General features: G+C 46.5%; 4 protein-coding genes across 4 annotated transcripts; 2 read left to right on the top strand and 2 right to left on the bottom strand.

Annotated features, from left to right (window-relative positions):
• Positions 1-2,022: 2,022 nt before the first annotated feature.
• On the top strand, positions 2,023-3,926 carry sha1 (putative calmodulin-binding protein Sha1; the record flags this gene model as incomplete). Its single annotated transcript, XM_057129239.1, has 2 exons — positions 2,023-3,547; positions 3,601-3,926. The coding sequence occupies 2 exons, from the start codon at positions 2,023-2,025 to the stop codon at positions 3,924-3,926; spliced, it is 1,851 nt and encodes a 616-aa protein (XP_056983795.1).
• A 347-nt stretch (positions 3,927-4,273) lies between these two features.
• Positions 4,274-5,508, bottom strand: N7511_006863 (carbon-nitrogen hydrolase family protein; the record flags this gene model as incomplete). The annotated part of the gene is made up of 3 exons (XM_057129240.1): positions 4,274-4,897; positions 5,005-5,380; positions 5,435-5,508. 3 exons carry the CDS (start codon positions 5,506-5,508, stop codon positions 4,274-4,276), a joined length of 1,074 nt encoding a protein of 357 aa, XP_056983796.1.
• Positions 5,509-6,258: 750 nt separating this feature from the next.
• Positions 6,259-7,713, top strand: N7511_006864 (Low-affinity glucose transporter; the record flags this gene model as incomplete). The annotated part of the gene is made up of 2 exons (XM_057129241.1): positions 6,259-7,390; positions 7,457-7,713. 2 exons carry the CDS (start codon positions 6,259-6,261, stop codon positions 7,711-7,713), a joined length of 1,389 nt encoding a protein of 462 aa, XP_056983797.1.
• A 2,602-nt stretch (positions 7,714-10,315) lies between these two features.
• On the bottom strand, positions 10,316-11,613 carry N7511_006865 (uncharacterized protein; the record flags this gene model as incomplete). Its single annotated transcript, XM_057129242.1, has 5 exons — positions 10,316-10,686; positions 10,742-10,806; positions 10,862-11,241; positions 11,304-11,371; positions 11,418-11,613. The coding sequence occupies 5 exons, from the start codon at positions 11,611-11,613 to the stop codon at positions 10,316-10,318; spliced, it is 1,080 nt and encodes a 359-aa protein (XP_056983798.1).
• Positions 11,614-12,103: the final 490 nt, after the last annotated feature.

The following is a 12,103-nucleotide window of genomic DNA, read 5'->3' on the forward strand; positions in this document are numbered from 1 at the left end:
TACCGGAAACATGTCTATCAGAATGCCTTCGTTATCCGGATACCGAATCCTATAGGTTCATGCTTTTCACTCTACACCGCACTATCCGAGATCGCTGAAACCACCTTTAAATTATATTAAAAGTCTCAAAGTATTAAGCCTCTCTACATCTAAGGGTTCTCGAGACAATGTAACCTTGCTCGACAAGATAAGTTTCAGTAAGATCCGGTGAGACCCGATTCGGTAAGACCAATATCGATTTAGCACTGGTTATGGGATGATCCGGAATATGTGCCATTGTACCTTTACTAAAGATCAGTGCGATGGAAAAGATGTGTCACATTTACAACGGCAACTCTGTGCATTGATCTTGCCATCTATTTTTGGAAGTCTGGATCTACTATGTCTCACTTCGATGCGATAAGAAAACACGATGTACCCATGTCTAGCATCAGATGTCTTGACTGAACACCTCATCAGCAAATATTCTGAACTTTTCTCATGCTAAAGTTTGATTGGTGAGTAACCGACAGTATCTTGTGTCTGGTCTGGTTTCCAAAATAGACAGTTATGCTTTGACTCTTGACTGGAGGCAACGTGTGACAAGATCCTTTCTTATATCTTTTCCTTCTTCAATCACAAAAGTTGTTCTCCCCCGCCTTGCAACAAATTTGAAAGATAAACCAGTAGGTGCGTATCAATGAAAGCTGAGTTCTACTGTCATTTATCGTTCCAGGTTCCTGGATTTATAGCATTGTGAATGGCCATTAGAGACTATATTTTGATATTCTAGAGCTGACTAGCCACAATATCAAATTTTACATTTTAGATGGTACAAACATACAGCCGTTGATGTACAACAACTAACCCAATGACTGTGTCCAATTATCACCCCCACATATGACCAACTCAAATTCGAACTTAGGGAATGTCGCCATAATGATTGGATACTCTTGCGCAAATTCCTACAGTGATCAGACATGAGTAAATTGAATGCTGTTTAACTTGATTGAAAGAGCTGGGTTGATAATAGTATCTCTGGGACTATGACTGATACGTGGGGCATATGACAGATTTTGTGTCCAAGTCATACTGCTGAGAGTCATGTCACCGAATGGGGTTGCAACGCTTATCAAAGCTGCCCTGCACTTGTCGAGTGGATCAGGTGTCTCAGCCTTCAGTTTCAACAGTAAGAAAAGTCCATCATATTTCAAGTCTTTAATCTTGTTGATCGGTCCCAATGTGTAAGTTGTGATGCTTGGATAATTGCGTTCAATGTTTCCTCGCCTGTTGCACCCGTGGACGTTGTCCCGGAACGATGCATCAATAGTACAGCAAACAGAGGGTCAGGATGTACTGTACTGTATAAGCACAGCAACGTCAAGACACAAGTTATCAACACCAGCTACGTAGAATAGCCATCCACTTACATCTTCAAAGAATATCAACGAAATAACGAGTTGGAGATGAAGAGCAGCTAGGGCTACTGGGAAGATTTGAAGCCCTAAGCTAGGGCTGATGCCATTCAGCGAGCAAACAACCTGAAGTTAAAATGTTTGCATCCTGCCTCATGTCACGTGAACATTTAGTCCTCCCTTTCCGGTCCTCCCCGAGCGCTTCTTCACCGCTATGAAACGTCGGCATCCCATTTGCTGTATTCTGCCATTCTGTCCAGCTTCACCCGACCACTTCTCAGTCATGAGCCAACATAAATCACGTGAGATACACCCCACTCCCCCCGCTGACATAAGGATAGTTGCCCTGGACAACTGCGCGTCAACAACAGATCTTGGGGTATTCGACTGTTCCAGACACGCGATTCTCGAGAGACTGATTTACATGGGTATATCAGTGCTTCGTAGCATTCCATCGAACCCCACCATCACGTCCCCGCGTTGAAGCCGATCCCTTGATTGACTTCACCGCTTCTCTGAACATCAAACACCATTTACATACTTCACGAGCACATTGCAAGGACATACCACCGCCCTCTGATGTTCTCATAACAAGCCACACTGTTGTCGATAAGAATAAATTGGTACCATGTCTGTCTATCTGGACAAAGCTGGGCCGCAATGCCCGTTGAGATTGGGGTCTGCAGCATTCGCCAAGCACAATGGTGGAAATAACACTTTGGGTGGCCTGTTGGGTGAGAGAACATTCGAATGCACAGAAGGGATCGAGTTCAAGGTTGAGGTACGCGCAGCGGCTTTGGAAAGCGGTCGTCGTGGAAGCGCCAATAAGACCAGGCAAACATTCCACATCTGCGAAGAAAGAGAAGACGCGGATTTGGGTCGCGAAAAACGGCAACGAACTGCTGAGGTGACCAAGTCATCAATAGGCCGCAAATCATCACTCCTCGTTCAGTCCGCTCAACAGCTTCGCCAAAGTGCCGGTTTTGTTCAAGGAATCAAAGAGGACAAACTGGCACACCACACGAAATCAACAGTCGAAGCTAGAAGTAAGAAAAGTCTCTTGCCCATGCTTAGATCCAGGGTCCCAAACAAGAAGCCTGCGAAAGATCCTCTGGAGAGAATCGGTCGACGCAAGACTGTTGACATCCCCCCGGATGACGCGACTGTCCCCGGTGTTTTCATGGGTGTCACCGATCCACCTAAACAACGCTCTGGGACTTCCTTGTCACAGGCATCAGATAACACAGTCATCAACAACTTCGAGCCAACGTTTGTCAAACATGACGCACGAAAGACCTCAGCGGCGAGTTTTCGACGAGGACCACTGCAGCAAAGCTTAAAGGTTGCCCAGATAAATCCAACGGCGTCTGATATTCCTGGAACCGGTGGCGGCAAAGAGAATGTACCCCCCGGATCCTTCAGCCTCAAAGACAAATACCTCAAGTCTGATGATATTCCATCAAAGTCAAGACGGTCTCGACGCGCGACATCAACTGTCGCTGCCATCCAAGCCCCCCGTGCTAATCGAGCGCCCACTCACCTTCCCCCTGCCAGCAAAGCCACCCCTCTCATTCGAGCCTCCACTGAGATATCCGCTGCCAGAAAAACCGCCACAGCCGGCCAACCTCCCACTCAATTATCCGCTGCCAAACAAGCCCATGTGGATACACCGAAAGAGCAGGACAAAGTGTCTCTAAGAATGATGACACTTGGTGGAAAACGAGGAAACGCTGGCAATACTCCGAATGAACCACCGGGACGTACATTACCTCACGGTGCCCGAGCTTCTCTCCTCCCAAATAGACTTGACCCCTGTCTACCATCTCAAAGTTTGCGCATCGATAACATCAACATTACACTCGAAGAAACGCAGGGTCGGTTCTCTTTGCTTGCACATAGCATTGCAAAGCCGGCTTTGTACGAGGATAACCAGCTGTCACACCAGGAGACTGTTATCAGTCGACCTGCTAATAGACCATTCGAAGATTCGGTATCCAACTTGCCCAGACATGTGGCTCGTATTGTCGAGCTTCTTCTCACCTCAATGCATCATTCACAACCTGACAGGGATGCTTCTACTCAGATGTCTATCACTCCGGACGAGATTTTCTCACTTGTGAAGAGGACCTCTGATTTGCCTTTATCTCACTTTTGTAAGCAATTCTGGGCAATTCCTTCAGGGATGATACTAACCTCACTTTACTAGACAACTCTGTCACTTTTTTGCTTTTTTGTTCCCGTATGCTCTTATCGTCGAAGCGTGCCCGGGCTGTCACCGTTATTGAATCCCCATGGAACCCCCATGCGACAAAGAATTTGGACCATAGTGATGGGGTGACTCGTAAGCTGGTAAAGAGTTGCACCACTGCTGCTCCCTCCCAGGCTCAAATGTGTAAGGCAGTGGGAGTGATAACCCGGTGGTGGCAGGACATCAAATCCCGCAAGAAGCGAAAGCAAATCCTGCCCCGGAATGGCGTGCGCAAGTCCTCCGTTCGTCAGAATACAGGGCGTAAGGGCGTTCGTCGGCTCTGAATGTTTCTTATTATGTTGATTTTTGTTTAGTTTATTGATACCCACTGTAGCGAATCTGACCATTGTCTGAAGTTATCTATCTACCATTTGTTGATCGCTTACTTCTCTGTTTGTAATAAGCATTGAGACATTCTAGGGACTGCTCACTTGAACTCACAATGACTGCAGTCGACCAAGGCATACTACGCTTTGACATAAAGTTATTGCTAACCACTGCGCTGTGGACTATTGTGTAGAGAGCAGTACCGACGAGATCGTTGGCAAAAGTCATTCCAAGGTCACTGATTGATGATTCAGAGCTTTAAAGTACTTTCATATGCGAATATCTAACAGCCTATCCTCCGTTTCTACTCTTCCTCTAATTCCGGGAACCTTTGTACATGCTCAAACCCATCCCCAACAGAATCCAATTCGACATGGCGCCTCGTCTCATTCCGGACCATCAAGGTAAAAATATCAGGCCTCGAATAGTGACCAACTGGATCAACCCATTGTTTGGCACGATAAATCTCGTCGAAATCGAGATCACAGTAAATCAGCCCTTCCCAATCTGCCGGCACAGGCTTTGTCAATGCCCGTCCATCCGGAGCAATGACGACGCTGAATCCACCACCTGTCACTGCGGTGTGGGGCGTTTCTTTTTCTCCCTTGTCATTGACGACGGCAGCATCGTCCTCGGACACTAGGCCATTAGCTTTGAGTCCCTTCTCGGTTTGAATAGATGACGCAAGAAGAACGAATACGCCTCCTTCAACGGCGAGTGTATGTGTTGCCATGCGGCAAGCTTCGACGGTATTGAAGAAGGGCATCTTGCCGATAGGTGGGAAAAGACAGGGCCAGGAGGCGACGTGGATTTGTTCGCCTTGGAAGAAGGTGTTGTACTTCAGCAGAGATTGGAGATGTTCGAAGCATTGGAGACCACCGACTCGACCAATGGGGGTTTGGATGACGTTTTTGGCGCAGTCACCAGACTACAGAATAATTTAATGATAATTAGTCTTGAGAACATGCGTTGCTAGTGGAAAGGGGAATGTGACGGGTGAATCAGAATACACAAGACTAGGACTTGAATACGTACAGCCTCTCCAAAGATGATACGCTCAGGACCCGTAGGTTTGAGCTTTCTTCGGTGCAATAGCACACTTCCATCAGAGCCAATGAAGGTCTGAGACATGTATAGGCTGCCCCCATGCCGCTCTGAGATCCCAAGCACAACCATAATGTCAGCAGCCCTGGCCGTCTTTCGGATGGTTGCCATATGGATTGAATCCGCTGAAATACTGTTTTTGTAAAACTCTAGCATATAGTCGTTGACCACTTTTGTTGTGTGCGCAAAAAGAAACGTCGGATATCCGGGAATCCAAAGCTCGGGAAATGCAATCAGCTTTGCGCCGTTTCGGCCGGCTTCAGTGATGAGATTGCATGTCTTCGTTACTGCTGCCTGCACATCGAACCTGGAGGACTGCATTTTAGTTAAGTGACATTAATAGACTTGAGTAGTGACTTACCAGCTTGGCTCGGCTTGGACAACAGCAACTTTGATAGGGCTGGAGGGATCGAGGTCAACGGGAGTCTGGCTCATTGCGACAAGAAGTTGTTGACTGTGTTGGAAATAGGATAGAGAATTCCGATGATCTTAGTACTACGCCAGATCAATGGTTTTATATACTTCTATAGAGGGCTTTGGAACAACCCTTATCTTGCTGGGGCGGATATCAATCTCCGTTTCTTATCAGAGGTTGATATTCACCAGTCGACGCGTAACTGTATATCTGCAAGTTTGTATGGCGTTACTGATACTACCGGAGAGTTTCAAAGGCTATGCACTGTGGGAAATCGTCCTTGGTCTTTGTTTATTGGTCCCAGTATTTGGGGGATCATTATCAGCATGGTCTTGTCGCGGGTGTTGAATTCCGCTGGATATCTTCAGCTACACATCGCTCTTCTTGACGAGATAAGACCGCTTGTATACAGATTAGTATTTTGAACCAGGGGATAAATGAGTCCATGCGCATCATGAGAAGCATGCCCAGGTAAAATCCTCTCTTGGCTGACACACTACCACCACTCCCATCAACATCTCAAGAAGTCACCGCTCGAGCCTCCCATAACAAAATGATGAAGACAGAAAGGGCTAAAGATTTTGAGCCAGATATTACTAGCTTTGAAAATGCCGAGTTGGTCACTCCGTCTTGGATGAAGTACGTCCCAGGACCTGTTCCGAGCTATCGACTGCATGGACTCTCTGCCCGGGCTTCTCGAATTGGGGTTATCGGCTGTGGATGTGCATGTCTGATGCTCTCAGGAATTAGTTAGTACTCTACTCCTACTCATGGCCACGAGTTTACCTGTGTTAGACGTCGCACTGATGGGAAGCGTCTCCTCGACCCCTTCGTACCTATCCCGCATTGGTCTCGCGGACGGCTCTCAGCACACAGAGGTCCTGATAGGCCTTATCAACGCCATCTACTGGGTCGGTGTTATAATCGGGGCTCTTCTCATAAGCCCTGTATCCGATAAAATTGGCCGGCGACGAGCAATATTCTGTGCGGGTCTTTATGCCATAATCGTCATCCCTATATTGGCTGCCCTACAGAACTTCTCCTGGGTCTTGGTCCTACGCTTTCTGAATGGCCTGGCGACAGGATCTTTTGATTCTGTCGGGCTTAACTGGTCGGCTGAGTCAACAGCGTCAAGATATCGAGGCCGGGCTATCGGATTACAGATGTGCTGTGCAGCAATCGGCGCAAGCACGTCGTATTTCTTGGTTTATGGAATCTCAAAGGTTACGGATAGTGAGATTGTATGGCGGTTTCCGATCGCTTATCAATGTGTTTTTGTCTTTCTTGTCTCGGGTCTTGTCTGGGTTCTTCCAGAGTCGCCCCGTTGGCTAGTTAGGGTTGGGTTGATAGGCGAGGCGAGAGATGTGCTTCTTGCTATGCAGGCCGACCAAGCTGAAGAAATTCAAGTGGGTGAGATGGTGGATGAAGAGATCAGATCGATCCAGCAGGCGCTTCATGAAGAGTTTGTCCACAATTCCTCGACAACCTACCTCAGCATGTTTTTCAAGAAAGACCCATACAAGACGTCACGCCGGACATGGTCTGCTCTTTTCGTCCAGTTCGCGACACAGGCAATGGTTGGTTCTGGTGTCGTATCCGGATATGGTATCAAAATCTTTGAGTCTGGTGGATGGTCCAGCGATCTGGCGGCCCTGCTGTCGGGTATTGGAATCATTGTTCAGGCTATATTTGGATTTATTGGTGCGATGTACGCTGATAAGATTGGACGTCGCAGAGCTTTCATTTACGGGGCCTTGAATGGCTCAATACTTCTTGTTTTTGTCGGCATGTGTGGCCACTTTGTTAGCCAGAACATGTCGGACCAGCTCGTGGCGAAAAGATATAGCTCTGCTGTTATTGCGCTAGTGATGGTATGGTCGGCACAATTTGGGATGACATGGCGTGAGTATTCTGCCTTTTTTCCAATTTCAAGTGTCAATTACAAAGGCTAACCTGATATCACAAAAGTTTGGGCACCGTTCACATATCCTTCGGAGATATTCCCCGCCAGGTCAAGAGCAAGAGGAAGCTCGGTTGGTATCGTAGGACTGGGTCTAGGCTCATTCTTTACTAGCATGATTAGCCCATATATCTTTGCTGCTATGGGGTCCAACGCTATGTTTCTATTTGGTGGCTTGAGCTTTGTCGTGGCAGTTGTTTCTAATCTTTACCTGCCAGAGACTGCGAAAAAGACTTTGGAGGATATTAACCACTTATATGATTAGACATACATGCGACTTAAATTTGTTCTCAATCTGGTACATGGCAGACCTCGCAAGTTTTCATTTCAGGCCACAAAGGAGCATTTAAGACGAGTATAGAATGTCCTGTACATCCATGTTGTTGATTCAAGCTATCTCACTTATTGAATAGTTCTCTCAGATATGCAGTCCATCATCCATCCCATCCTGTTTGGTTCGATATCTCCAAAAGGTCGAGGAATTTGCTGGTGATATATCCCATTTCACAGCAAATTCTTGAAGATTATCTAGTATCCGAACAGCATGTAGCGAACTGTTCACAAAGCCCACAATAAACTGCTTAGCGGTGCGAAGTGACTTCAAGGAGGAGCGATAAGTGACAACATCAGGCTGGAGAAGGAGTATCAAGTGAGCCAGGGCTGATGTATATGCAGCATGTAGAATCATGGGATCAGCCAGAGTCTGGGAGAAGTTCTCCCCGTAAAGCTTCAGTAGGCTTGTAACACTTGCAGCTGATTCCTGGTACCGTTCATTGGATAGCTCCGCGGTTTTTTCATCGTCACTTATTGACCGGCGATGTAGGAGAATAAGACCAGAGTGGAAGGACAAGCTACAACTGTGTCAGCCAAACTTCTTTAAAAAAGAAACACGGTATAGATGGACGGTTACTGAAAAGAGAGGAAGCTCGGATCGAATGCCTTGCCAGCAGAAACATCTTTTATGGATGGCGGTAGCGACATGAACCAAGAAACATATTTGAGATGACCTTCAGATGTTGCATCGTCTTTGGAGACATCATCAGAAAAACTGTATCTGGACGAATTATGTTAGTATATTGGACCAAAGCGGTAGCTTGGAGCTTACAGTTTGTTTAGAGCAATATCTTGGAGCCAAAAGAACTCAACGTGACACGCGTATATAAGTTCTGTGGATAGGGGAAGCTCAAGGAAGCCCTCTTCTGCCCTCAGTAGCTGCAAGGGGCGTGGACACGATATGTCGACGTGATCAATTTGACATGTCCTCCCTTCAAGAACGGCAATGCGTCTGCTCTGTCAGTTTAAGATCAGCATCCACGATTGAAGTCATACCTATCAAGCCAAAGAGTTGACCAAAATAAGGTTAACCTTTCTCTTGTCTCTGGTAACACCGAGACGCCCGTATCGGAAGTACAATCCACGTGTAATCCTAGCCTCTTTGCCATCGCACATGCGACGCCTATTAGGTTGTTAATAAAGGTCTAAGAGAAATTCGAACATACATGCTCACTGTTGAAAGTTGTTGCGGACTCTAGCCTTCCACGTAGAGTATCGAGGTATGCCCGCAACAAAAACGCTTTCACATTTTGTAAACAACAATTATCGAGCTCCTTCCCGACACTGGTGGTAAATATCGCACTGTAATATTCAATAAGACTATCACTGGACAGATTTCGTTGAGTCAAGTATTCTTCGTCTAAGAAGAAAGCCGCTACGGCCAGCACAATATAAAATAACAGTGGATGTGACACTGCTTGGTGAATTAACTGTGACTCTTCCGCGCAAAACTCACCACACACAACCATGAAGGCATTATGAGGTTTCTCTTTGAACGTTCGAAACAGGCGTAATTCATCAGCACTTAGAGCTGAGTTCTCAAGTGACAACTCTGTGTCAGTCATTGCTGGTAACTCTGATCCTGGATAGCTCGCTGTACTCATGACATGGCGATTGCTTGTTGGTCCAGCATATATCGTTTTCCCGCTTTCTTGGTCAAATTGAAGATTGGAGCCTTTTTTTGCCAATAATGACCGGACCATTGATGTTTTCTCCTTATCGCTTAACAGTGGTGGAAGTTCGACTATCCATTCGTTGACTGCATCCAGGATATCCCTCGAAAATACATCTTCTGCGCTTTTTAATTGGGTATCTTTGTTGGATACGGGAGTCGATACCGCAGCTTCAAGAGCCTCGGTGGGCAAAGTTGGGTCTCGTCTGGCTGTTTGTATGAGGCTAGTGTTGAGCTCAACCTTCCAATTTGAATGTAGTGCTTCTTGACTCTTCAAAAGCGATCTGACTTGTCGTTCCAAGAACTTGACTCGATTATTCAGAGCTTTGAATTCAACGTGAGTATGCCGGGACTTGCGAAGGTCGACACCGTCGTAAGTACATTCGCGGGAGAGTTCCCTGCACCGGGAACACTTGAACAGACATATGAATCAGCAAACATGACTTTTTAAATCACAGGAACTACCCATACCTTAGGGCGCATGCCATCGCATTTAGTTCGCCGCTGCTTGCAGGTTTGGCAAGCACTAGATACCCGGGGCCCAGACCGCTGCATAGCTTAGTATCTCGACTATTGACAATGATATCCCACAGCGTATAATAGTGTCCCATATACAAAGCCCGTTCAATGGTTTGCTTGAATCACTCGAAAACAAAAAGAAAAGCAGATGAACTGGACTGACATGAGATACAGAGTCTCTGCTATGCTGAAGGGCAAGATAAGACCGGTCTTGGCGTTTTTTGAGCCACGCGATAAGGCATTTGCTTGGGATTCGCCCAGTTGGGGTGGAAGGAACGGTGCTCAACATCTATCAAGGAAAGGGTTGTGGAATGAAAACTTATTATACAATTATGCTATAGATTTATTTTAGATCCCCTCGGTTCATGACCGGATCAATACTTCCCACATCAGAGGCCCCATCCCCATCCTGCCTATGACTCTCTGTATCAGAACTCCTCCGACTTGTCCCAGCCATACCATGACCCCCCTTTGATACCGTCAACTCCGCATGACCACGGTCACTTCCAAGCTCTTGAAATCCGGTTTTATGTCCCCGTATTGACTGTAGGTGGTGGCTGGATCCGGCGTAGGGCTGCGAGGTATACTTCGATCCCCCACTTCTGGTAGTACCCCGGAGGCCTTGCACTAAAGGTTTAAGGAGCGGGAGGCAGCCGCAAATGATTGCCACGTCGAGTTCGAGACAAGTCCAAATGGATTCCTTGGCGCTTGATGCTGTTTAGTTCTAGTATTAGCCAGTGCAGTTGGTGGTGGTAGAAGGGGTACTCACAGGCAAGATCTGTGACTTGAAATTTGCGAAACTCGATCAATCGCATGAGACTGAATATACAGACGCTGCGAAATGTCAGTTCAAAAGAATGGGGTTCGGGGCATTCCAAGATTGTCTCACAGTCCACCGAGAGAAAAGACCATTGTTAATGCGATCTTTTGTCTCCTATTGATCTTCAAGTTCCAGAACACAGGAAGAGGAAGACAGAGAATGATAAGGTCTTCGATCAATGCTGTTGATCCCATAGCCTGGAAGAATTGAACTTGTCCTTTCATGCAGTGTCCATCCAAGTCCTTGTCATAGTAGTATTGCACCGGTGTGCATTGGAACGTATTAACCATCAGGGCTGCAAAGGCCCATAGGCTGATGAATCCAATCAAGCAGTAGGAAATGATCGTGTATGTACGAATCGAGCCAAAGAGGCGTTTAACGAAGACGACGATGGAGATTTTAACAAAGGCCATTGATGGAGCCCAGAACTTTTGAATCATCCAAGATCCCTGCGCAAAATGTTAGATTCTCCATGCTCTTCGCAGCGTCATGAATGATATGTGGGACATACAAATTGAACGCGCATTCGCTCATGTTTGGGGAGTGATGCGACCGGTAAACCGACGCCATGGAAGGCAGCTTTGATAGTCAGTATGTTGTTGAGAGGAAGAGGAGTAAAGCTCACTATCAATCACAAAAGCTGTGGCACAGTAAGAAAGAATCAGCCCAATGCCCATTAGATAATCTTCAAGCATAAACTTCAAAGATTTCAGGCGCTTGCAGTAAAGGCGTAGCAGATAGATGATCGTGGCTACCACTGCCCCAGTGATTGGCACAATAGTGAGGACATTTCTCCAGTATGTGTTCACCTTGTTCACCATCGTCGGAATGGAAGTGATCAAGAAGAAGCTAAACTCTCAGATTCAACCCTCATACTACGGCTAAAATTAAGGGGCCCATGGTTTGTTACGATGTGAGTTTGTATAGATTAATGCAAATTCTGCTTCGCGAAAGGAATGAACTAAAACAAAATCCAAGACCGGGTCAATCTACATTAGTCCAACGAGCAGACTGCCCAGTATCTGCGAATGGAACGGTCGGAAGGGGTTGATCCAATGACAAGTGGACATGTCTGGCCCCCTTTTGGGGCTGTTTAAATATTCAGGTCGCTGGAGACAATCTGTTTCATTCATTCGCCTCTCTGATTTGAAAGTGGAAACATACCAACTCTAGAGCCAAAACTAAGAGATAAATATCGCAGTTGAGCTGGATTAATTTGATATGAAAACTTAGCAGCCAATCACATCAGACATTCGGACGATCCCTTGCCTAAACCAGCTTAACCCCCTGTGGCTGCATATTAGGGTCCAT

The sequence above is a fragment of the Penicillium nucicola genome (genome assembly GCF_028828085.1).
Source record: "Penicillium nucicola strain IBT 29836 chromosome Unknown utg000006l, whole genome shotgun sequence".
NCBI lineage: Eukaryota > Fungi > Ascomycota > Eurotiomycetes > Eurotiales > Aspergillaceae > Penicillium > Penicillium nucicola.